This window comes from Perca fluviatilis, chromosome 9 (assembly GCF_010015445.1).
Source record: "Perca fluviatilis chromosome 9, GENO_Pfluv_1.0, whole genome shotgun sequence".
Lineage (NCBI taxonomy): Eukaryota > Metazoa > Chordata > Actinopteri > Perciformes > Percidae > Perca > Perca fluviatilis.
Genome location: NC_053120.1, coordinates 14,390,503 through 14,416,326, shown reverse-complemented (window position 1 = coordinate 14,416,326; position 25,824 = coordinate 14,390,503). Strand labels below are relative to the sequence as shown.

Below are 25,824 nucleotides of genomic sequence, written 5' to 3'. Positions count from 1 at the left end.
CAGAGGTAAATGAGAAGTTACTGGATTTGAGTGCCTCCTGTAGTGTTTAAAAAAGCTTAAAGGGAGTTATCCTGCTCTTAGAGGATCCACTTACACATGCATGGATTACAGTGAATAAAAGGCTAAGCCACATCACTGACAACAGACTCACCGCTGAGCAGGTGGAAACTTGCGCAGGTTTAATAACTCTTGTCACATAGCAAGAGGGAATTACCGTAAGAAAATGACGTGAATAGTGACCGTCAAAACATTCCGTCTTTATCCCGCCTGATGGCAAATAACATGAAGTTGTTAAAGTTCAGCTTATAAAAGCCCCATCACATATTTTCCTGTACTGTGGCAAACATACAGCATGCAGAATTTATTGCAAAACATTTGATACCAGACGATAACTTCAAATGATAATGGTTAATAAATCATTAAGTAATCCGGTTATAAGCCGTTAACAAGAACAACTTTTAGGTTGCCAGGTTGTGAAGTATCCCTTTGACTGGTTTGACCACTTGTTTATGGATTAAGGGCAGCCAACAATATATTAACACACACAACTGCAGACCTGATGATTAAACCTCTTTGTTAATGACTTAACATTTTGTAAGTGTGGCCTTAATGACTTATTAGAAAGTAAGTAGTCCTGATCAACGGAAGTACATTTCCAGGATAATTGCCTGACAGCCCGCGCATGGCTCATGCTCCGGATGTCCCTCACCTTCCTCCCTCTGAGTGTTGCCGTTTGCTGCTTGGTTCTTTCCGGGAATGATTGTAAAGATTTACAAAGAATACGTTAACAGCATTTACTATTTAACTTTAACGTTTTGGGACCGATTTGGTGGGGATTGCTGTGGACGAAGTACACACGGCGATAAACTGGATACACTGGTAAAACAATACTCATAACCACGTTTCCAGCTAATTTAAATAGCTCACATTACTATATTGTGTGAACAGTTTAATTCATATTTTAATAGTTTAATTTTTTGTATGTGGTGTTTTCTTTTACAGGGTGCAAATGTTCCACCAAAACAAGTTCTTATGCGAGACCAGAGGCACTGACGCTGTGTTGCCCGAGAGAGATTGTGATTGGTTTAAAGAAATGCAAACAACTCAAAGCATTCTTTCCTCCTATCCCAGAATGTACGTGTGGTGTAGCCTGATCTTACCCCACAGCGCTGTGGAGATAGGTCTGACAATGCGAGACTAGAAAGTGAGAAACCCACGAGCATTCATTAAAGGATTACCAACATGTATTACTCCATTACTAAATAGAAAAGGATGCCAATAGGATTTTTCACAACTTGGCAACCCAAAAGTTATTCATTTTGATGGATTATAACTAATCAATAAAGCAATAGTAATTATTTATAAACCATTAAGAAAGTTTTTAAAAAGTCTATGGTTACAACTTATAAACACTTTAAAAACAGTGATTTATCAGAAGACAGTACCAAAAGCTGTGATTTTGTAGGATTCATAAGCTTCCAAAAAATATAAAATAATATGATAACATGATACTGAAAGAGCGAAAGGAAACACTTTGATTCAATCAGGGCTGCAACTAATGGTTATTTTGATTATTGATTAATCTGCCAATCATTCTCTTGGTTAATCGTTTTGGCTCTATGCAAATGTATAAAGCCCAAAGTGACATCTTCAAATAGCTTTTTTTGAACAGTCCAAACCCCAAAGATATTTTTTATTATTAGGTAGTTTATTATAAAAAGGAGACTAAAAACACCAACAAATGTCATTTAAGAAGCTGGAACAAGTGATTTTTTGGGGGCATTTTTGCTTAAAAAATGGCTGATTACTTTTGTAGTTTTGTCCATCAATTGATCAACTACTCGTTTTAGCTCTAAAACATTTTTACATCAGCGTGGATAACATCTTCAGTTGAAGCAAACAACAAACAAACAAACGTACTAACTCAAAAAAAGTTGTTGAACAAATCTGATCTAAATTCCTCATCAGGATTACAGCTGTGGATGGTCTGGCAACATATCTGCATTCAACAGGTCCAAATGTGACAACGTGGGAGCTGTCAGTTTTTGGTTTAGTGGGAAGATATGACTGAAAATATTGACAAAAGTCTTTACGTTCCAAATAGATTGAGTTAACAATCACATTAAAAAGTAAAAAAAAAAATCCTCACAATCGAGAACCTGGGAATAGGAATTATTTGGCATATTTGCTTGAAAAATGACCTAAACGATAAACCGATTAACAAAGTTGCCACTTAATTTTCTGTCCATAGACTAATAAATCATCGACTAATAATTTCAGCTCTAGACTCAAAGTACCTGTTGTTTCATTAAAGTTTATGTTTTAATGAAATTTGCATTGGTGGAAATTGGGATGCAGTGGAAGAAAATGAGGGTGGAGTGGAGGGGCAGTTGATTTTCTTTTCTTCTTTTATGTCACTAAGAGGTTTTTTGTTAATGTCTCCTGTTTAACAGATGTTTCAGCGAGCAATCCTCCCCTTATGTTCAGGCTTTCTTTAATTACTTATCAATAGTGGAAATTTGTATTGACAAGAGCCTGTCAGGAGGGGACCTTTGTAGTTGTCAGTTATCTCAAAGGAAGGCCCCCCTTCAGACACCAACTGGATCGATCGGGATGCCAAACACAATTGAAAGGCCTTTTGGGGCCGCGATGATAGTCCGGGAGCGTGTGGGCCCAAGAGGGGAGCGCTAAAGACTTCTTCATCTGGGGGGGAATCGATAAGGCCGGGTGGCCTTTGACCTGAGGGAGACGGAGCGAGTGGGCGGCGGTTCAGTCGCTCTTCTTAAGCCCCAGGATCACGCTGTGAGGCCTGACACTGGCTATGACACACTCGGAGCTTAGAGTGACATTGACCCGGCTGCAAACACACCAAGTACACACAAAAAAAGACCTAACATACACACACACACACACACACACACACACACACACACACACACACACACACATAGACACACACACACACATACGTGGCTTTGGTTCAGAGAATGGAGTTTAAAGGAGAAGATCATTTTAAGCGAACAAACCAATCCATTAGTCAAATTTTATCGATCTAAAATGAGTCTGAGAAATGCAGTGCACTCTAATAGTTCTTCCTTTCTAAGACCTTAAGACTTATTACCTTCCAATTAGCTTCTTATGATCTCCTGTGCAGCCCTTGGGAGCGCGGCAATAAGCAGCTACACCAGCAGATCAATACGAGGGACTGAGTAAAGATCAGTCTCTTAATTGTGCGAGAGTGCTATAGATTAAAGAGAGAGAGCGCGGGGGGACAGGCAGCTGTGGGTGTCCCGAGGGTCAAGGGCACCCACAGTGGGCCAGACCGGGGTGCAAGGGGTGAACTCCGACCAACAGAGAGAGAAAACAGACCCTGACCTCTTTAAGCCATCGTCTATTCAGCACCATCTTTTAAGACCCAGTGATAATACGAGCTGTGTAAACAAAGATTTAGTTTTAAGTTTTATCCAAACGGAAGAGGTATTAAATTACACAGGATTTAGTAGAGGAGCCCCCGAGTGCAGGAGAAGGAGAACATTTAATATAATAAATATGAGAACAAATATGGATGCTGCCTGAGGAAGACCACCACGCTTTGCACAAAATAAGCATATTTTCTAGATTTCATGGCTCCCCTTACTTTTTTGGTGTATTATGACTGACCCGTTAGCCTTTTTCCACTGTTTCTCATGCATTCAAGATTAAGTTACATGTATAACATCTTTTAAGTTCTGCCTGAAGTATTATGATTCTTTAACTTTCAACCATCTTCTGGTCTTATTCTGACTATTATGTGTAAAAAAAGATGTCAGAATACCAGCGCTGCAGATGAGTTATTTACAGATCGAGAAGCTTTTGATAAAAATACCTTTTGAGCTGAAATAATTAGTTGTTGTTGTTAATAATTTGTTAATCGATTAATCGTATGTCATTTTTAAAGCAAAAATGAAAATGTGCTGCTTTTCTTTGTCTTTTCTGATAGTAAACGGAATATATTTGAGTTTGGAGCTGATAGACAAAACAAGAGATCTGAAGACAAAAGTCACTTTCAGTTCTGGGAATCTGTGACATGCATTCTTTACCCGACATACACGATTAATCAAGAAAATAAGTATCATGAGCAGTAGGTTGACATTTTACATTTTTGCTCAGTTATATGATTTTAACGATTAATCGATTATCAAAATTGTTGTTGATTGATTTTTGACTAATGAATGAATGAATGAATGAGTGAACTACTGGTTTCAGTCTGCAGGCAGTAAAGTGTTTATTTGTTCTGGCTCTCGCTGAGATAATGCAGCTCTTCATCTCCCAGCATGGGCTCAGTTTCAGGGGCCCCGGCCTGCAGCTTCCCCCTTGTGACCCCCGCTAGTCAAAGGTGATCACGGGGGAGAGAGAGAAAGAGGCTCTGATCGAATTTGATAATGAAGACGACCCCTCTAAGCTGCTTTGCTCCACATGTTCAAAATCTCTGCAACACTCAATAAACACTAGGAAGCCCCCCTCCCTGTCACTGGAACATTGTGTAGGTATTGATCCCAGCTAACTGGCTCTTTTAATACCTGGGGTCTGTGGCCCGGCCTGGGGAAATGCATACTGACATGTGACGGGAGGAGCTTAACAGGCAAACACACCGAAGAAAAGATGGGCCTCTCAGTTTAGCATTTCTCTCCCATTTTTTCCCAATTTACACATCTGCTGAAGAAAGGAGAATTACGGCCACTGCACCTGCTGTTAAAGGGACATATACTGTAGACTACAAGAGACCCGGGACTGTACTGAGAAAAAGCTGTCACACTGTCAAAAACTATTTGTGCAGCAGAGGTGGAGCAAGTATTCGGATCTTTTACTGGAGGAATAAGTTGCAATAAAACTGTAAAAATACTAGCTATTCTATACTTCTATAATACTAGCTATACTAACAAGAAAAAGTTCTGGAAAAAAATATCATCAGCGAAATGTACTTTAAAGCGTAACTCTCACCAAAATGCAACCTAGGGTCTTTTTGTGAATGTACCCGAGTCAAACTTTCATTTAAAGTGCCCATATTATGAAAAAAACACTTTTTCTGGTATTTGGGATGTTCTTTTGTGTTTCTGGTGCTTCCACACACATACAAACTTTGAAAAAAATCCATCCATGCTGTTTTGAGTGAGATACGGTTTCTGAATGTGTCCTGCCTTCAGTCTCCTGGTGAGCTGTTCAAAATCGGCTCGGACTGTGACGTCACAATCCGAAATGAGCTGGCTAACCGCAACCGTTAGCTCGTAACACTAGCATGGTACCTCGTTCTCAATAGCAAAGCACTGCTACAACACACACAAGTTCACCATAATCTACAAAAGAACTACTTACATGTGCACCCTCATTTAGAAGTCTCCCAGCTAATCCTGCCTTGTAACTGACTGAAGTTGGAGAAACAGCCTGTCTTTTACTTCTATGGAGCTAGCTAGCTGACATGATCTACATCTGAGCTACTGAGCATGTGCGAGTGCAATCAAAGATAGTACAGAAGAAGAAGAAGAAAAGAGGTCTCACTCAACAGAAACCAGGTGAAAAGAGGAGCTGCAGCAGTGAGAGAGAGCTGTGCAGTACAACAACAATATGGTCTTTTTTTAAAATTAAACCATGTAAACCTATTCTGGTACAACCTTAAAATACAATTATGAACCTGAAAATGAGTATAATATGGGCACTTTAAAAGCATAATTAGGACTGAAACGCCACTTTTAAGATTGACCATATTGTCATTTTCGGTCAAATGGCCTTTTGAATGGCAGTGCTAGGGTCACTATGATGGCATCAAAATCACTATTTTTAAAACTCTAAGAAGGCTCGACACAATATGAAACTTTCCTCGAAGCATCACCAGGGGCTCTACACATGAACTCCAGCATTGACAACGTTGTTTGTGTACACAGAGTTTACTAAAAAGAAAGGTTTTGTACGACTCACTTTAGCAGTTGTTGTTTACGCTATCCGCCATCTTGTCAGTCAAAAAGCGGCGATCTCCGAATGCGAATGAACGGACTCCATAGGAGGAAATGTCATTCTTATATGACACTCCCATTCAAAAGGCCATTTGATCTAAAACGACAATATGGTCAATCTTAAAAGTGGCGTTTCCGTCCTAATTATGCTTTTAAACAAAAGTTTGACTCGGGTGCATTCACAAAAAGACCCTAGGTTGCATTTTGGCGAGAGTTACGCTTTAAGTCTTTTAAAAAACATGATCAACGTATAAGTCAACTTCCCAGCATGCATTGTTTGAGTCAAACCTCTCCGGTCTTTTTTTGTAGTTTAAAGAAAACATACATGATGGAAACCTGCTCTGTTTTTAATATATGTTAAGATAGGTCATGTTTGTTTCTTTTCATAATAATAAAAACAACTCTAAGCATGATTAATGTTGGTGTCGATTTCAGACCCTACACCCTGTTCACCTATAATTTGATAACTATCACTCGGAGCAGCTTTACATATCTGTGAACTCCAACATCAGCAGCTGTTAAGTTCTGAATGAAGAACTGACATTTCAAACTGAGAAAATGTAAACAGAAAGCAAATCTGTCTGTAATGTTTGTCAGTGTGTGTTGATTCAACTTCATTCATCATCTTAAGGTTCAATTAACTCACTTTTTTAAGGCAGCAAATTACTTACAGTGTGTGCATGCTGTTGGTTAGTTTAATCTGTAACTAATAAACTGATCAAATATTTTGTATGTAAAATGTTACTGAGCCAAATGACCAGTAACTATAGCTGCAGTAAAAAGTACAATGTTTCCTTCTGAAATGTAGTGGAGTAGAAGTAGAAAGCGGAATAATCAAGTAAAGTACAAGTTTCTCAAACATTTGTAGTACTTAAGTAAATCTACGTACTGTTGAGATGTAAAGACAGAACAACATCTTCTTTTAACTAATACCTTTTAATAGAAAAAGATAAACAACCAAAATTGAAGAAATACAAAAGGAAACAGCATATTTACAGCCCTCGAGTATTCTTTCAGTCATTTTCAACATAAAACAGTACAGGTTAGCTGGTATTAACTAAATGATAATTGTCTGTGATTAATAACCCAGGCCTAATTTAACAATACTGAACCTAATTTTGTCTGCATGGAGGAATAACATGTCATACCTTCTGTCACAGTGCACAGTGCACATGACACAGAGACACTCATGGAGATAGTATCACTATTTTGTCGTAACTATAAAATACAGTGATTTATTCCATCAACCATACCAAATAGGTGATAAGCAGATACTTTACATTTCTGCTGAGGATCTTTAATACGATCAAGTATTATAGGATTAGTTAGGTTTTGAGAGCCAACGAACAAAATGAACTGGATAAACAGAGTGTCAGTGAGTGAAAAAACAATGTGGAAAAACACAAGTGCATTTACATAGCAATGTTTGACAGACTATCACATCAATGCACTTAAGTGTAACTAAGTGTAACTAAGAACAGGTAACGTGTTATCCATTAGAAGCAATTGCTTTAATAACACAGATGAGGTACTCAAGACTTGGGCCCTATACACCAGAGCGTTTATATAGTGCAATTTAGGCTGAAGACACAGCCTGGCATGAATATCATATTAATCATCATTGTTCAGCGGACAATGCCCCATTATTTTCAGAAGTTCTTCTATAGAAAGGGTTTATTCATACATTGTTTGAGGCCTTAAAAGAGATACTGCTCAAAATAAACAGATAAACATTTTAACTAACATTATTTTGAACTGAAATACTAATAAGCAAATGAAAACACTTTTAATTTGGGCTCCTATTGCTTTGAAGGGACTGGCAGTTCTCCTATTCAGTACAGTGGGTAGCAACAGCAAACCTCCAACTGCACTGAAGCATCCCTCTCACCTCTCACCCACCCGACACTCTGACCTTAACTCTCTGAGAGCATGTGCAGGCCTCCTGAACTTCTCTGTCTCCCTGACTCTGACATGAAGGCAGGAAGTTGAACTGTGGAAAGGGTAGCAGAGGGGTCTGAGGTCATCTTTTGACCTTTGCATCCTCCTTGATCTTCCAGAACATCAGCTCCATACAGGCAGATGCATCTTCGCTCGAGTCGTGGCCCTCCACTGGGAAAAAAAAACAAAACAGGAATGCAATTATTCCTTTTGTACCTGAATACTGCAGTGCTGAACACGTAAAAAGCTACAGTAGCATGGTTGTTTCTATTAGATTAATACAGATAAATGCTAACCTTCTAGTAATCTGGAAACACAATATGAATAACTTAATAAAAAGAAAATATTGTATCGATGATGTTTAAAAGTTATATAGCAGCTCTGTGAGGCTGTACTAAGGCACCGAGCTAAATGCTAACATGTTTAGCAGGTATAATGTTGTTTACAATGCTCACGGTTTTAGTTTAGTGTGTTAGTATGCTAACATTTCATAATAAGCACTGATAACAAAGTACAGCTGAGACAGACAAATTTATTTTTCAACCTGATGAGAGAGACATTTCTCTCAAAACCATAAATATGTACATGTTTCCTTGCCATGGCTGTTGATATGTCTTCATATTTGTACTATATGTGTAATTGTTGTCTAACTGTGTGTATTTTCGGAGCTGCGATAATGGAGCTGCTCGGGAACGCAAAACGAATTTCAGTGTAAACTGACAATAAAGTTGTATTGTATCGTATGGTAAATATCAACCTGATGGTGGCGCTAGAGAAAAAGTCAGGGGATCACCAAAGTCAGTAGGATTCCTCCCCTGGGGATCGTCAATGTCTGTACAAAAGTTCATTGCAATACATCCAGTAGTTGTTGAGATATTTCAGTCTGAGGTTGTGGGCCGACCAACCGACAGACTCAAAAAATGTTTGCCCCTGAGGATATAGCCACCTTATGGCACGGTTAAGGTTGAAGGATATGGAAAGGAAGAGATTAGGAAGTAATTGCAACACTGTTTAGTTTCCAAAGAGACTGCTGCTGCTTCTTTAGGAATCTTTGACTCTGAAACGGTTTTCATTAGTCCTAAACAGACCTTAAGTAGTGACGGAGAAACAAGACTTTGTAAAGTTTGAGGCATTTTTAGCAAACTGGACTTAATGGGTGTTAACTCTGTGTTGACACATGAGGGACATCTGCTGGTGACAAGGATGCAGGGCAGTCAAACTGTATTGGACCGCACTGCATTAATATCGGCAGCAGATATAAGACGGACAGATTTATAAGATACAGACTTCCTCTGGATATGATGTGATGCACCACACATACATATTCACAAGTTTGAATTTAAAGCAGTTTACTTACCCGTTCCTTGGACTTATCTTATTGTACATCTTCATACAGGATTTACTACGTTACTATTATTGACCGGTGAGAATCCGACTGTTAGTGCTGTATTTTGTATTTCTACTAACTGTTGCATCTTTCCATTGCCATTTCCCCACCTACAGCTCCTGTTGTAGCCCCAGCCATTCAAATGAAGATCCTCTCCTAAGCTTTCTTCTACATTTTTGTTTTTGTCCAGAGGTTTTTGGGAGAGTTTTTCCCTGACTTCAATAAAGCTAGGCCTTGGTGGGGACCTGCAGCTGCTGTGAGCCTATGCAGCCCATTCAAACATTGGGCTAAACATATTAACTTGAGGTTAAAGGACAAATCCGGCGCAAAATGAACCTAGGGGTTAATAACACATGTACCGAGTTCGACCGTTCTCTGGGATATGTTTTCATGCTAATCGAAACGGTCGACTCGGTACACGTGTGTTATTAACCCTAGGTTAATTTTGCGCCGGATTTGTCCTTTAAAGGGGTGATAGAATGCGAAACCGATTGTACCTTGTCATAGTTGAATAATGACAGTTTAGTGGGTAACTAGGACATACATAGAACCTCTAAATCCCACTGACACCTCTTTCCTCTGCAAATCTCACTATTTGAAACTGCAAATCTCAACAAGCCGCCTAGTTGACGTTAACTCGGCAGCTTCTCCTCATTTGGCTTTAGTCTCTCTCTTTGTCATGCCCCAACATTTGCATAGGCTACACAACTGACCTGAGATCAGTTAAGTTGTAGACACATATAGCCGACGGCCGACCGTTGACAGAAAACGCCGTCGATATGATCAGTCGCGTCCCCGAGGTCCAAAAAACTGCCACAGAACAGACCAAAAAGACGAGAGGAGACGAGACGTAATACATCTCTATAACAGCAGGCGGCGCTAATCTGTAATGTTGCCCAAGAAATGAAAACCGACAGCTGATTGGACGAACGCGTCACATGGGTTTGTTTTCTCCGGAAATTCAGAGCCAGACTGTCATGGCGGCCGTTCAGAATACAATCTCATATTGTACTAAAATAGTTCACAGAAACATGTTTCTGAAAACATTTTAAGCGAGAAATAGGCCGTGCAGTTGCTGAATCTGTCTTCATTTCAGCTCAACAAAGGTCAGTTTAAAAGATTTTCATCAGATTTTGAGACTCTCATTCTGCTCGTCATTTCCGGGTGAGTCCCGACGGCCCTGCCGCCGACTGAACACGTCAGGTCAGCCAAAATGAACGCCGACGGCCCCTCAGACGACGGCACGGGACACACCGAACAGATTTGAGTCACTGACCTCGCCAGACTGTCCCACGGCCGATAATCGGCCTGGTTTGTCAGCGTCCTTAGTCTTCTGAATCTAGGTCGGGCAGATCTCAGAAATTGTATACATTGTTCATCTGCTATTTTACCATTAAATTCACTTCTGAGACTTTTTTATGTGAGAAATCAACTATGTGGAGGTCAAATATGGGCCGTTTTACGAAAACTGATGTCTAATTGCAATTTATGCCCGACTATGTGTCAGAGTTCAGCGGCCGGTGCTGCCTGTGTTGCTGCCTCGCTGCACGGCCTGCCTTCCTTCACAGACCCCGGCCTGCTGTGAGCTCAATTGGGCTCCGTCACGGCTGGCAGCCCACAGCACTTCATACCTGCGCAAAGTCACCGTTTTGTGGGTTAATGGACTACCAAACGCCGCTGCTCTGACAGAGCTCCAGGGCCTGCAGCTCCCCTCTTCCTGCTAAATGCCCGGTGTGTGTGAGTGAAAGCGCGGTCAGCGAGCTTGTTACGCCAGCATTCTGTTACCACAGGTTCCAGTTAATCTTATAATGTGTGTATTCATAATGTGTTGACGTATTTAAACAAACAATTGGGGAAATAAACGCTTGTTGTCCGCGAGTCTCATTGATAGAGCCCGCGGCGAGCTGGAGTCCATCAATGAGAGCTAGCTAGCCTCCTCCTAACGAGACCTCTGAAATTCACAAAAATGCATTAAAATTGAAATCGGACAAGTGTTAGCTATGCTTTATAAGACATTGGGGTAAATGTTATATAAGTGGCGTGACGAAATTCTAACTGTAAATATACTATAGTTATGCCGAAAGTGTAGCTAGCTGCAATCATTTCCCATTGTATTGAATGGGACATATAGCTAGCTAGCTGCTCGTCCTAACAAGACGCCTCGCGTTCATAAAAATGCCTTAAAATCAAATCGGACACAACGGTTAGCTTTATAAGACATTGAGGTAGATGTTATATAAGTGGCGTGACGAAATTCAAACCGTAAATATATTATAGTTATGCCGGCAGCCGGCCGCGGAGCCCCGGTAGTGCAGTATCCACAAAGGGTGACTTTGCCCTGGGTATGGAGCCCAGCAGGCTGTCGCTTTCTCGTCAGACTGTGTGGAGCTCCTAAAGTCCGACATATCTTACCAAATTTGCAATTAGCCATCAATTTTCGTAAAACGGCCCATATTTGAGCTTTATATAGTTGATTTCTCGCATAAAAGTCTCAGAAGTGAATTTGGTAACGAAACATTGCAGTGTCTGGAATATGAGATTCTGTTGCATCTCTAATGTGTGTGTATTGGGGATTCGCTCAACCAATCAGTGCGCGTCTCTAATATGTGTGTATGGCGATTCGATCAACCAATCAGCGCGCGTCTCTAATCTGTGTGTATGGCGATTCGCTCAACCAATCAGCGCGCAGCCATCTAAATATTCATGAGCATACCATATTTGGAAGAAAAGCTCTTGTTACAAATAGGGCCAAAACATAGGGATGCATAAGGGCCAATAAAGTATCAACCAGGCCATTTTTAGCCCAACCAATGTTACATACCCCATTAGGAGACCTTAAGGAACAGTGTGAAATACCCTATATAATCATTCTATAACCCCTTTAAATTTGACTGTAATCCTTTAAAAATGTTATTCATTGTAACTTGGCAGGCCTGAATCTGAGGGCTATCCTTCAATAAAATGTGCTCAACAAATAAAGATTTACTAATGCTGACTGATCAATCAGTTCATCTTTAGTTGCATGGAATTTGACATGAATCAGTTACAAATGGAGATTATGTGATTATGCTGCTCTGTTTGTGTAACTAGGGCCATGTTTATGTGACAGGGGATTATGTTTGATGTGTGTAACGGGGATGGAAGCTCTGTGTGATTTTTCCCACCATTGTCCTGGATGATGCGTTTGAGGTGGTCGGACATCAGGTTCCTCAAGGCACGTTTGTATGGCAAGCCGAGGCGGTGAGGAAACACAATGGCTGTGTCTACAACGGAACTGTGGATTAGCTGGAGGAGAGGGAGACAGAAAGAGAGAAACAGTGTTTTATGTCAACCAGTTTATTTTTTATTTCAGTCCAGATTTAACAGTAGAAACAAGGACAATTAACGCACTCCTTTCCTTTAAAGCAAGAATCGTCTAGAGTTACTCCTGACTGTAATTGAATCTCTCTTACTGAACTGCTCCGCTTGAATTTGTGCATTTTTTGGCTCTGCAAGAGAAAACATCTGTGAAAACGTTCTCATGTGTGCCAAGTTTTCAGTCATTCAAGTCTGTCAAAAAAAATTACTGAATGAGTATTTGTTAAAGCCGGGATTCTAAGTAATTTAAGATTTACTTAAGAATTAAGTAAAGCCTAGATTTTCCTTTAACTTAATCTTTGCAACTTTTTGCACAGTTTCACAAAACTTTTTTCTTGTGACTGATAGGGGGACCAAAGCAGTAACGGGCAACGGAGAGGAACAATATTCGCATTGTGGAAAAAGCTACCATTGAATGAATTATTGAAATAAAAAAGCACCTTGCAAGTTAATGAAGAGCCACAATACCTTCAGAGCAAGCAGGTCACTCTCCAGACTGTGTCCTATGAGGATGGATTCAGCGCTGAACATACTGAGCAGCACGGCCTGAACATCTCTCAGAGTGATGGTGGTGCTCTCCAAGTCCTCCTCCGTCACACCTGAAAATCTGGTAATTACACACAAGACATATATACTGCGTTTAAAACACTGTGACTGTTTCAAAGACACATTAAGACAATGGGCCCTATCTTGCACTCAGTGCAATTGCCTTTGTACACCGACGCATGTATCATTCCTATTTTGTACCCGACGCACAGCAGACTTTTCCCTCCACAGACGCACGTCGGTAAATTAGGGAATATATTTGCGCTCCTGGGGGGGGGTTCAGCGAAAAGAGAAGGCGTGTTCCGGCGCAAACGTTACGTGGTGCTATTCTGCAGTTTCAGAAAACAATTCCGCCACTGACCAGGAAAAACCTGGTCTAAAGTCAGTGGCGCTAGTCTAAAGTCAGTAGCGCGTTATTCAGATGCTATTTTAGGGGCGCATGCTTGGCCATAATGTAGCGTGCACCGCAACGCATACACTTCTCTCATCTAAATGGATGCAGCAGTTCCCATTTTTCCAAACCATACATAATTACAAAGGAAAATATTACTGAAAATGCGCTTCAGGTGTTTGGATAGGTCAGGAGGCACTTTACAGTACAGTCCTCAAAAAGTCGCAGCATTCTTTGTGGCGCTTGTTACGATTTATATTTCAACATTTCCATGAATCATGGATGTGTTGATGACATAAATGAGGAAATATTAGAGGACTTAAGGAGACGTGATGTTGAACTATGCGGGATCTGGTCCGGGGGTTAATGCGCACGCGTGCTCCTGGTGGAGCGGGTGGCGGGAGATGGAGTGGGGGAGGAGGAAGGGGCACAACAGGAGCAGGTGGTGCGGTTTGGAGGCCCACTCCCATGGCTGCAGCAATCCTCTCCAGACTTGAGGAGATGAGCCCGAGGGGCCGCAAGCAACATCGCCACCCGGCCAAGACGGGCATTTATTCCACGCATCTCACATCGGCAGCTCCCGCGTGGCGTGCGCCAGGCAAATCCGCCGTCATAATAGCAATCTGCCATGGAACAAGCGTGCCTGCTCTTAAAGGGAATGTGAGATGACGCTCTGATTGGTTTATTGCACGTTACGTCCAAACCACACCTAGCTACTTCAGACCAACCCATTTTAGATTTGCGTCGGGCGCAAGAGTCATTTATCCCGCCGGTAAAATAGCAACAGCGCCCGAGATCCGCCCACAAAGCTACTTGCGTTTTGCGTTTCATACTTGCGTTTCAGATCGTTAAAATAGGGCCCAATGACTTTACCAGTTAAATTCAATAGCAGACACGACCCATGCAGTGTCGAGTTGCGGGACCCAAACTCACCGTGTGTTGTAATCGACCACTTTGCTTTCAGGTTTGACAAACGTATCGTAGATGACTTTCAACTCAGAGTCGATGACCGTCACCCTCGTCAGCTCCAGGCCCTGCTTTGTGTAACACTGATTCAGAGGAGAGAAGACACACATTTATGTGACTTTGAATACAAAATATAAAAAAGTAAATGAAAGAAAACGCTTTGACAAAAAGAGACAAATTATTAATTGTTTATATTGTTTTAATATTACTCGTGCTGTAACAAACATATTGAGCACTGAGTGTAAACTGGCCTATGATATATCAATGCTAAAATCAAATACACACACAATATGGCAGTTTAAGACAAATTGTGCATTTAGATTAGAGTTTTCTCAGCACTGACTCACCATCTCACAGTCCAAAGCAAACACCCCTCCATTGCCATCTGGTGATAGAGCTTTACTGAACGTTGTGACATAGCCATCAAATGATTCTTTACGCCCGTCCTGAACATGTTGCTGCGAGAAAAATAATAAATGTTAAGTCTGGGGATGTTTTCTTTTATATATATATATTTTTTAAATGTGCAGAAAATTACTTAAAAACTAGTAGATGAGAAGTTTTATTGTAGGTATAATGGAAGTGCTTGATTTTAAGTTTGAGTGTTTCAAATAAAGGCTCAGGAATATGTCCAGTTGTCTTCAGTAAAAAAGACACAGCTAAGCATTGAAAGTTACACACAACACTGAATTCTGATATTGTAACACATGTCGGAGTGTTATCCCAGAGAAGTATATCCTTAAAGGCGAAAGACCAAAAACATTTTCATATTTTTGATCTGACTGATGGATATATGAAAGAGGTTATTTTGTCTACACAACTACAAGCTACAGAGATGAATTAACATCTCTGACAGTTTTTAACAACAACAACAACAACAACAACAACAACCAAACATTATGAGCGTCACTAAACTACTCTTTACTGTAAGGTTAAGGCACTATAATTTAAGGTACTTTTAAAGTTAAATTGTTTTCAGTGCCTCTCTCCATTAGCTTGTCTTACATTTCATTTAATTGTTAAAATATGTGTGCCATGACAGCCCATACATCTGACTATTTAAGAAGATTAACTAAAAGCTGTTGGCTTGAAAAGAATTATACCTTGCAAACTTGGCAGCCTGGAGCGCCAACAGCCGCAGCACAGCAGCTGTAGTTGGTCTCCCAGCCTCCAGCGACTAACAGACAGCAAAAACATGAAAGAACAAGTTGGACAGACAGACGTAAATAAAAGTTGAGAAAAGGGGTGGAGAGTTTGGCAGTATGAATTACAATACAAAGACCAAAATGTGCATTTATAAGATTGTTTTTTATTTTCACTAGATAAATGCAAACAAGCTTACCTTTATGCCTGCGCAATCGTCCCCAGTGGAAAATACATTCCTCTTTTCGTATACAGTTGCCACTGGCATTGATCTTATACTCCGCTCCACATCGACAGCATATCTTGTTGAACGCTGGAAAACAGTCAGAGTGTCAGTCAAAGAATTGCTAGACCACACATGTTAACATCATTTAGTATTGGTCATTAGAAATAAGTGAGAGAGCTATGGGGTCATGCAGTTACTCACGATCTGAGATGGCCTTTTTCTCGGGGAGGTTGTAAATGACGGCTTTGCCGGCAGCCTCTGGGCTTGCTCTCGGGTAGCCGTGCTCCTGGAGCTGCTCTTCCGTCATCAGGTATGACTGCAGCTTCCTGTACAGTGTAGCTCCTACAGTGGGACACAGCAACAAGTTAAACTGATGTCTTTGTGCAATGATGTGATAAAATCTACACTGAAAATGTGACGAAACACAAATAGAAGATGGAAACAGTGTTTTTCACTCTGACAAGTTGATCATAAATACTTATGCATGTGGAGACAGCAAATGTTGCAAGAAACTTTCAACACAACCTGATAATTGTCGACTGCATTTAACATTTGGCTTAAGAGTTGCAGACTTATACAATTAATCTGGGGCTGCAACTAATGATTACTTTCATAATTTATTTAATCTATAAATTAGGGTTAAAATATTGACATTTAAAGTTACTTATAAGTTTGACCCAAATGTTATTTATCTGTTCATTTGTTTTTCTCGATTAATGTATTTTTGCAAGTTAGACAGTGAGCAGGAGTTTTGTTTAAAAAAAGATATTCCCTCTGACATCAGGTCATGGGGCAGGACGTTTGCTGTAAACAGGACCTGGAGGTTGTCACATGGTTATTTGAACAGTTCCACTGTTAACTGTCTCGACATGTCACAGACACCAGACTTGTTCAGTTTCTCATTTAAAAAAAAAAAAAAAAATTGTTCTCGTCTTTTTGATTTTATCAGACGCATAATCTGCATTTTTATGTTGTTAGGTATGTGATCAGGTTACTGAAGAAAAACAGAATGAGAGAAAAATGAGGATGACATGAAAAAACATGTTCAAGAAATATGTTTACAACAATTCTAGAGAAAGAGAACTGAAAACACTGCAAACGTGATTCTTCTTGTCATCTTGACTAAGAAAGAAAAAGGAAGAACTAGAATAACAGCATTGCAGTTGTATGCAAACCAGCAAACATAATATATGTAGTGAAGACTGAAAAGCAATTTAATAAACAGGTATTTTTGGCAAAACATGAATGCTTCACACACACATATTTAACCCGGCAGCACAGAGGAGCTATACAATCACCACAGTTTCAAGGTGGGCACCCAAGATTAGTGTGACCAATTCAGTATGCAACCAAATGTCTCCTCTTATGGTGTTATGGCGTTAAATAATTGCCAGAAAAGTCTTTTTGCACATTTTATGTGCAGTTATCTTTCATGGCGTGTAAATGTTTCACCTAAACAAGTTCCATTCCAAGACTATTTTGCAGAGCCAGAGTCGCTGCGTCCGGAGCTTAGCGCCTCCCAAGACGATTGTGATTGGTTTAAAGAAACGCAAACAACCCAGAGCGTTTCTTTCTCCTATCCCAGAATGTATGTGTGGTGTAGCCACTAGCAGACCTTACTCCACAGCGCTGTGGAGATAGGTCTGGCTATGCAAGACTATAGTGACCTTGACCTTTGACCACTGAATTATAATCCTCATCTTTGAGTCCAAGTGGACATTAGTGCACAATTTCAAGAAATTCTCTCAAGGTGTTCCTGAGATATCGCATTCACGAGAATGGGACTGACCTGCGTACTTACGGACATAAGAAAACATAAACGTACTGCTCACGACCACGGCTGTCGCCGGTGCGGAAACATACAAATCTTAACTTACCAATGAGTTTCTCCTCCTGCTGTTTACCCATCCTGTTGACAGTGAAGCTGGTTGTTGCAGCAAGACGACCTCCCAGAACTTCTTCGTGGGACTGGGCCCTCCTTTTAGCAACTAACCCCGGGTCCTCTGCAGAGAAACACACACAAACAAAGAAGGTACCACTGAAACGTAGTCTGACCACCGGATACATCCATTACATTTCTGTTCAAATGCTTGAAACTATTTTTGCATGTTCAATATATGCACATGTGAGGACATAAACTGATGTGTTATTGTGCAGTGTATCGTTATTATTACTACAATATACTGTATTTGGCACATTTGATGCAATCCATAGTTTTGTGTGTGTGTGTGTTTTTTTTAATGTAACTAAACAAAAGCATCATGTACATGTTGACTAAGAGTAAATACTGTATGGTATACTGCACAGGGACTGAGGTGACATACTGGTGACAGGCAACGGAGAGGAGCTGCACTTGCTGCGGAGCTTCTTCAGAGTGTTGACAGCTACATTGAGGTAGATGTTCTTACTGCTGCTGCGCTCATACACCAGCTTCTCCTCGTCAAGGGCCTGAAACAGTCAAACCTCTGTCACTGTCAAAACCACAACTTGTTCAGCTGAAGGTGACTGTGATTGAATCTCCTCTGCATTCCAGACGGGGTATGATGAGAGCCTGCAGCGTTCTCTACATGAACAACCATCTTCTTTAAGACATTTTCAAAACTAGACATGGTTTCTAAGCTAGGCTAGGTGTTGATGGGACATAAGAAAAAAAACATCTCTCTGGGTACAAATAGTGAAAACTGGGTGTGAATCATACCATCTGGAAGGCAACGTCCTCTGATGAGCAAAATTTGACACATTCATCTATGAAAGCGTTAAGGTAGCGCTGGCGGACGTTGTTGGGAACTTTGGCCCCAAACTCAATGGGAATGATGGGGCGCTTCATTGAACTACTCTGAAAAGTCCAAACAGAAAGAGCACATTTCTCAAGGTTATGCAGGGATGTTCAGACAGAAACACTATTCATAATAATAATAATAATAATAATAATATTCAGTAAAAACAACCAGCAGCATTAAATGTTGTGGCCTGACCGATACCTTCATGGTGGGTGTGTGTGCTACCCTCCTCTGCATGACAGTGGACATGGTCTTTGGCAAGATGCCAGCGGTGGTTTGGGCCTTGACAGTCTGATGGGTCTGGCTGGGGGATAACACTCGACTGGCAGCTGGTTTAACATCTGCAGGACCTGGTCAGACACGCATGTGACTTTCTACTTCAGTCTAACAGTCGAAATAGTTCCATTCAGAAATGATCAGGGGAAAGCAGTGGTACACTTGTGTAAAAATACAAAACAAAAGCCGAATCCTGTTACAATATAGAATAGCGGAGGCACTCATACTTGTTTTGGAGGATGTTGTCTGTGGGCTGGGACGGTGTGCTATTCTCTTCCTCTCTCCAGAGAAGCCGGGGCTGGAGCTCTTTGAGGCAGATTTGACTGAAGCAGAAAGCTGAGCAGCTTGCTGCTGTGCCATCTGCATACGCTTGTAGCAGACCTCCTGGGCTGAGAGTCTCTTGTACGGACGCACCACAGTCGTAGAAGGTGCGTCACTCTGATAAAAACAGAAGGACATTTTATTAAAAAGTGACCACTTTTTTCTTAATACAGAAAGTATGATGTTGAAATGACAAGGAAATAAGTCCAGTTATTCTTTGGCTTCCTGCACTAGAGATGAAGTCAAAGACCGCAAGGTAGTTTTAAAAATCTGAAATTTGTACATGCAGTATAAGCTACCTCCCTGTGGAATATCTGACTTTGATAATGATAATGTGAATGCACAACTGCAAATCAGATAATGCAAAAAGCAAGTACATTTTTAATGTTTACATAGGTTCTGTATGTCTACACTTATCGTTAAATCGCTTACTGTCAAATCATATAGCCTATTTAAAAAATACAGCCTGTATGAGTTGCGCCAATACTTGCATATTGTTCTTTCACGGTTTACTTCCTCGTTTGTTCTAATGCAACTATACAGGCTTCCTGAAGTACCACCATTAATATTTGTGATAAACCAAAACAAGGTCACAACAGGTTCTACAGTACTGTAGTGACCGGCAGTGGTGGTCTAAAGGTTAGAGAAGCGAGCGTGTGAACGGAAGGTCGTCGGTTCAATCCCCAGACCGACAGGATCAAATCTGGGTGGGGAAAGTAGAAGAGCAGCGCTTGCCCCTCCCTCTGAGGTGCCCTTGAGCAAGGCCCTTAACCCCAACTGGTCCAGTGGAGCTGCTCAGTTGTTATGGTTGTACTGGGCAGCTTCCAGGTATGAATATGTAACTGTGTGAATGTGATCAGGGTGTTCCTGCAAAAGAGAGGCTTGCTCTCAGTGAACCTTCCCTGAATAAATAAATAAATAAATAAATAAAGGTAAAAAAAAATAAAAATCCAAGGAGATGTTTCCTTCCTGCTCTCTACCTCTGGCCTCATGTACATGCTGCAAAGACAGGAAGTGAGTTTCCAACACAGAGACATACAGGGTCAAGAACAATGTATTACTGTAATTAGAGTGATTACTTCTGACTTGCTGTATCTCACACATATTGTGTGTTCACCCCTGATTGGTTAAAGTCAAGGTGACAAACTTACACTTCCTTTGGCAACAAAATGGGAGACCCTCTTCTTTTGACCGGGAAAGAGAGAGGTTAATGCGCTCTCTGTGCTTCTCTCCTCCTCTGAATCCCTGGAGGGCTGAGAGGGCACAACATAGCATGTTTAACTGGTATTTGCAAAATATGTAATACACTAGTAAAAAAAAAAAAAGATAGTATTTGGTAAAGGAAAAAGCCAACTAAAGTGGAACAGAATGGCGAGAAAGAAGTACCTGTTTAGCTTGCCTTCCCTTGTCTTCCATCTTCACATCCTTGGATTCATTGAAGATCCGCAAACACTCCTCCATGGGATCTGAGTCAAAGTCCAAATCGTCCTGGAAACTAGAGAAGTCGATTCCAACACCGTCGACCTCGTCGTTACCTGCCCCGCTGCCCTCCACACCGCGATCACCCTCATCGTCAGAAGAAGACGGAGTCAGCTCCGACGCTTTCCTCTTGTTCAAACGTCCCCTCCTTAAAGCATCAGCAGATTTTCTCACCAGCACTTCCTCGTATTCGTAGTCATCATCACCGTCATCATCCACCACTATTGGTTCGACCTCCTCTGGGCTCTCATCTCCAAACAGATCAGCGTGACTAAGACTTTGCCGTTTGTCCTTAAGTCTTTTCCCATTGGATGAGCTGACGTTTTGCTTCACCTTATCTTTACTGTTTGAAGAACTCCCTTTAATGTTATTGCTATTGCTCCCGCCACTAGAAATACTTTTACAAATTTTCTTTGTATCCTTTTCCCTTTTACTGCTATCAAGTTTACCATTTTTGTGTTGCCGGTCCTTATACTTGCTTTGTTCCTTTTCCTTCTCGGATATCTTGCTTTTCTTGCTTGCCCTTGCACCATTTTCTGTATCTTTATCTCGTTTGCTTGAGTCTGTTTTTACTTTTTCCACAGCTTTGATCTTACCATCACTTCTCTTTTCGTCTCTGGCTTCCCTCTGAACTTTATCAGGTGTCTTAACCTTAACTGCGATTTTCCTATCATCTCTTTTTCCATGACTCTTGTTCTCCTTCTTTGCAGAGTCCTGGTTTGAGTTCTTTATTGATCCTTTGTCTTTACTGCTGCTGCTACCACTCTTACTACTAGTCGTTTTGTTTGCTTCCTTTTCAAGTTTATGCACTTTCTCAGATTTGGCAATTTTTTTGTGGCTAGTTTGACTAGCCACCTTCTTTTTCTCTAAACTGTCCTTTTGTTTAATATCTTCCTTGATGTCCGAGTCCCCTGCCAAGTCCTCTGTATTCCTCTGTGTCAGTGCATTTAGCATGCTATCAGTTTTTTCTTTTCTCTCCTTCCCCACAGCATCCCAAAGCGACCCACTTTTGCCTTTTCTCTGCTGGAGATTGCTTAGCGAGGTGGGTCGATACTCTGTTCCAGAGCTCTCCCCATCAGAGTCAGAGAAAGTGTACTTTTTTGAGTCTACACTCTGCTGCCGTGGTTTTTTCACAGCTATAACATACTCTGACATAGCTGATCCTGGTTGTTTGTGTGCGTTTCTCTGCTCTGTCTTAACAGCTTGTGCATCCCGGTCCCTCTTGCTTTTCGCTGCGATTCCTGCCGAGTAGTTGGACAGCGGGTCATACTCCATATCTGTAGATGGTTTTGAATTGTCCACAGTGTATTTACACTTAGAGGAGGATGTGCTGTTTGAGTACTTTGGACTGGGGGGAGGAGAGGGGAGTTGATGTGTGTGTGTCCGAGACGGAGGCTTTCTCACTGAAGTAGGAACATATTCCATTGAGTTACTATTGTTCCCCTTGTTGTCTGAATCCAAGGTATACTTGCTGCAGCCAGGGGTGGGATTATAACCGCCAGTGGTCATCTGATAACTCCCAGGGTCATAGGCCATGTGTGAAGGTGGCGGTTTACTTTTAACAGCATCAGATGTAGACAACTTTGTACTCTTGCTGGGATCGTACGGTTCATCCCCAATCCGAGAGAGCTTCCTCTTCTCCCTCTCCACCTCGCTGCGGACCTCCTCGATGGCCTTGTTGACCAGCTCCAGAGCACCAGTAAGGTCTCCCGAAGCAGCCGGCTTTCCATTCTGCTGCTCCTGGGGCCTCACGACTTCTGGGTTGAAGGGATCATAACCTTGTTCTGCAGGGATGCAAGACAAAAAGTCTTAATAAATGAACCAATAAAACAATAAAAGGTCCACTGCTACTAGCTTTTAACTAGGGATGCACTGATCCAGTCTCCCCAAATATTGACCAGTTTAAGTTACATTCAATCAGTGATCAAAGATCACCCACTCAAGTGTAATCCCTGGAGAATAATACTGTACTCTTATTTAACTAAATATATATAATAATTCTTAATTTGGAAAAATCGGCAGACTGAGTATAGGTATTTGAATCAGTACCAGTAGAGAAAACGTTTGATTGATGCATCCCTACTTTCCACTGAATCTCAAGGTCTTCATCTGAGGATGTAATTAGCCAGAGAGAGTTACATAATACAGCCGGCATCACAAGGTGAAGATCAAACTTTGACGCTCAATCCTAAAAAACATACACGACAATATATGCAACAATAACAAGGTCAGATGGTCTATGGCTGAATATTGTTGAGAGGATTCTAATGGGAGGTGAATATCAGAAGTTCATTTGTGCAAGTTAAAGAGAAGTCTGGGGGCTAACAAAACAAAATCCAGGAGGACAAGTGGTGTATTATTCTTCAAGGGGAACATACTCAACACACCAAAACAAAACACACTACCTAATTGTTCACTATCTGCAATACTTGTCTTTGTAAGGCATGCACTTTGGTTTGGTGCTACAAGTGCAATAACTATATGTTGCTGCCAACACTGCTACCTGCAGATACAGGACGCTTTAATGATACACCTGATCTAGTTTTAAATTACAACTTCCTTGTCTTCTCAATTTGTCTATTTTGTCTCAATACACTTAAGCTATTTATGTTGGTGTTTGGTGCCTTATTTTTGTTTTACTGTTGCTACGTTTGTGTAGCTGATGTTCATAATGTATACATTATTCAGTTGTGTTCTTAATACTATGCATCTGTTCTTTTGTTGCTTTGACACTTCCTTGTGTGGGCTCAATACACTATCTAATATTTCCTAGCTAAACCTAAACCTCAGTTTACAGCAACCATGGGGAGGGGAGGGGGTATAACTGGTAAGATGGATATACTGTGGTTATTTGCAAAAAGCAGCTAACGTTAACAGAAATTTACTTTAAAGCGTTATCAGTTTTTCGACACATTTTCAACACTGCGGTCCAGTCCACACACGTCCTCGCTGCCGACTCCGCGAGCGAAGACGTTCAAGTATTCGTAGTAAAATAATACGCAGCACCTTTCTGTGCGGAGTGCAGGTCTCTTTGCTTTTTAACATCAGCTGGTGCTCCGTAGGACGCCCGTCTCTGCTGGCTGTGTCTGAAGTGACAGTACGGTCTGTTACACCCATTTCTGCTGCCTTTGCTCTCGCTGTATTCCGTGTAAAACGGGCAGTCAATCCCTCGGAAGAAGCCGGTGGATCTTATCATCATCCCCAGCTGTTGCGCTCATGCCAACATGAACACGCTCTGCCGTTTTCTGCGTAGTTTTCGTCGTACTACAGGAGCTTGAAGAAGCGACCGAACAATAACAACGTCCCTACGGCGCCATGTTGGATTGGTCGGAGAGATGAAATCTCGCGTGAATTCCCACGTGTCGCGCTCCTTGACGTCAGAGGTAGTACGTTTTACGTACGTTAATGAAAAAGAATCTTGTCATGTGATAATCATGGATTAGAAGAAACGTGAAATCCGCCACCTCTCAGAAGATTACGTTAAATTTAACTCCGATCCCCAACCGCCCAACGGTCAGCTAAAGAAAACTTAATGTCAACCTTAATGTGTCTAACCAAAACATTTGCTCGTAACGTAAAGTGGGTATTTTCAATTAATATATTTAAATTTCACTCCTTTCCACTTTATTTAGTTCTTTACCTTGCTGGGCTTCTGCTAACCAAAAGCTTAATGTTAATTAGCATTAGTAGAAACACCTGTGTGTGCGCGCTCCTCATTGTGAAACTGAAAGGGGCTCAGCCAGCTTTGCAAAATAAGTGAGACAAGTTTTTCAACATTTTATTTCACAGGAATCCAGTGAGGGTCTGGTCTTTAAGTCCTCGGGTCAAATGGCCTGGAGAAAATGAACAAAAAAAAAATGGGCCCATGCTTTTGCTCACAATAGACCTAGCTCATGGCAGATAGCTTGTATTCGATAGTAGTATCCCGGATGGGAAATTCACATCGGCTATAAGCGGAATATTCCACTTAAAGAGGCCCTGGTATTGTGCAGCACCCGGGATACATTTTCAGGGCTTGCTGCCAGAAATAAGGGTTTGGGTTAAAATATACGGTTTCTGGCAGAAAGCTCTGAAGACCTTACGTGGCTTTTCCGAATATGAGAAGTCAACATGTCTGCTGTGAAAAAAAAAAAATAAAAAAAAAAAGTCCCAAAAAAAAAAAAAATGAATTCACTTAACCATTTGCCCTTCTTTGCTGAAAATTAGCTACTTGTTTTTGCTTCAACTATATAAGTAAATAGTTAAAAACTCAAAAAAAAGCAAGTCCCAAAATTTGGTACCATTTTTAAAAAGGTCCAATTCATTTTTTAAATCGCGTTTTCCTAATCACATGCAACAAGTTAGCGCATTTTGAGAGTCTAGAACCTTACATATTAACTAGTCTTTATAAATGCTATGAAGAAAATCTTTAAAAACATTCACTGAAGGTTAGTTAAGTTAAGGTGAAGGTCATGACAAATACATTCTTTCCATGTTTCAGCAGGCCTATTTATTCTTGCATTTATTTTTAAATTAACCAGTAACCTAACTTCTTTGCTAGGAGAGAAAAAAAAAAAAAAATCACATGTCCTGACAGGTAGGCTAGAAATACAAAACATTTAAACACTAGAAACAGCTTCCTAAAATGCTCCATGATACCTACCTCCAGCTCCACTCTCAAATTTCAGACTAACAGGTGCTGAGGCTTTTTGTGCACTCCACGCAGACACGTGATCCAATTAGACCAGTCCTGGTCACCATGACTCTCAGGTGCGCTGGGCAGGTAATCAGTGACGTAATAATTGCCACTTTTTCAGCCAGCAGTTTCACTGCTATTTTTGCACTTATTACTTTTTAGAATTTTATAAAGCTATATTTTATTCTACCTGTTTGCACATTGTTTACATTCTGTTCTACAGTAGAAAACCAGTACTTCTGAAATCACAGTTTTATGGGTCCTATACGAAATACATGTTTTAGTTTTTTTTTATTTAGAAAGCAAAAAGGGTGTTTAAAAGATAAATACACAGGCATGTTTAGCTGAATGT

At 40.9% G+C, this 25,824-nt stretch overlaps 1 protein-coding gene across 3 annotated transcripts; it reads right to left on the bottom strand.

The window, feature by feature from the left end:
- Positions 1 to 6,904: 6,904 nt before the first annotated feature.
- On the bottom strand, positions 6,905 to 24,415 carry rexo1 (REX1, RNA exonuclease 1 homolog). 3 transcript variants are annotated; one of them, XM_039810167.1, is made up of 16 exons: positions 23,804 to 24,402; positions 20,705 to 22,581; positions 20,470 to 20,571; positions 19,225 to 19,435; positions 18,923 to 19,071; positions 18,640 to 18,777; positions 18,266 to 18,389; positions 17,819 to 17,944; positions 16,143 to 16,283; positions 15,915 to 16,028; positions 15,676 to 15,749; positions 14,920 to 15,030; positions 14,540 to 14,655; positions 13,138 to 13,276; positions 12,477 to 12,597; positions 6,905 to 8,096 (listed from the first exon to the last, which is right to left on the bottom strand). In XM_039810167.1, the coding sequence occupies exons 1-16, from the start codon at positions 23,994 to 23,996 to the stop codon at positions 8,008 to 8,010; spliced, it is 3,825 nt and encodes a 1,274-aa protein (XP_039666101.1). In that variant the 5' UTR covers positions 23,997 to 24,402; the 3' UTR covers positions 6,905 to 8,007. The 3 variants fall into 3 exon arrangements, with proteins under 3 accessions (XP_039666101.1, XP_039666100.1, XP_039666102.1); XM_039810166.1 differs by lacking the exon at positions 6,905 to 8,096 and having other exon boundaries at positions 12,142 to 12,597; positions 23,804 to 24,415; XM_039810168.1 differs by lacking the exons at positions 6,905 to 8,096; positions 23,804 to 24,402 and adding an exon at positions 22,847 to 23,779 and having other exon boundaries at positions 12,142 to 12,597.
- Between the last annotated feature and the right edge of the window lie 1,409 nt (positions 24,416 to 25,824).

What these genes read in the sequence shown, in the direction of transcription:
- rexo1 (XM_039810166.1), bottom strand. Translation starts at nt 23,996, where the DNA reads ATGATGATAAGATCCACCGGCTTCTTCCGAGGGATTGACTGCCCGTTT. An exon ending in AGGGAAGGCAAGCTAAACAG is followed by an intron (nt 20,572 to 20,704) that starts GTACTTCTTTCT and finishes GTGCCCTCTCAG; the next exon opens with CCCTCCAGGGATTCAGAGGA. An exon ending in CACACACACCCACCATGAAG is followed by an intron (nt 18,778 to 18,922) that starts GTATCGGTCAGG and finishes TGGACTTTTCAG; the next exon opens with AGTAGTTCAATGAAGCGCCC.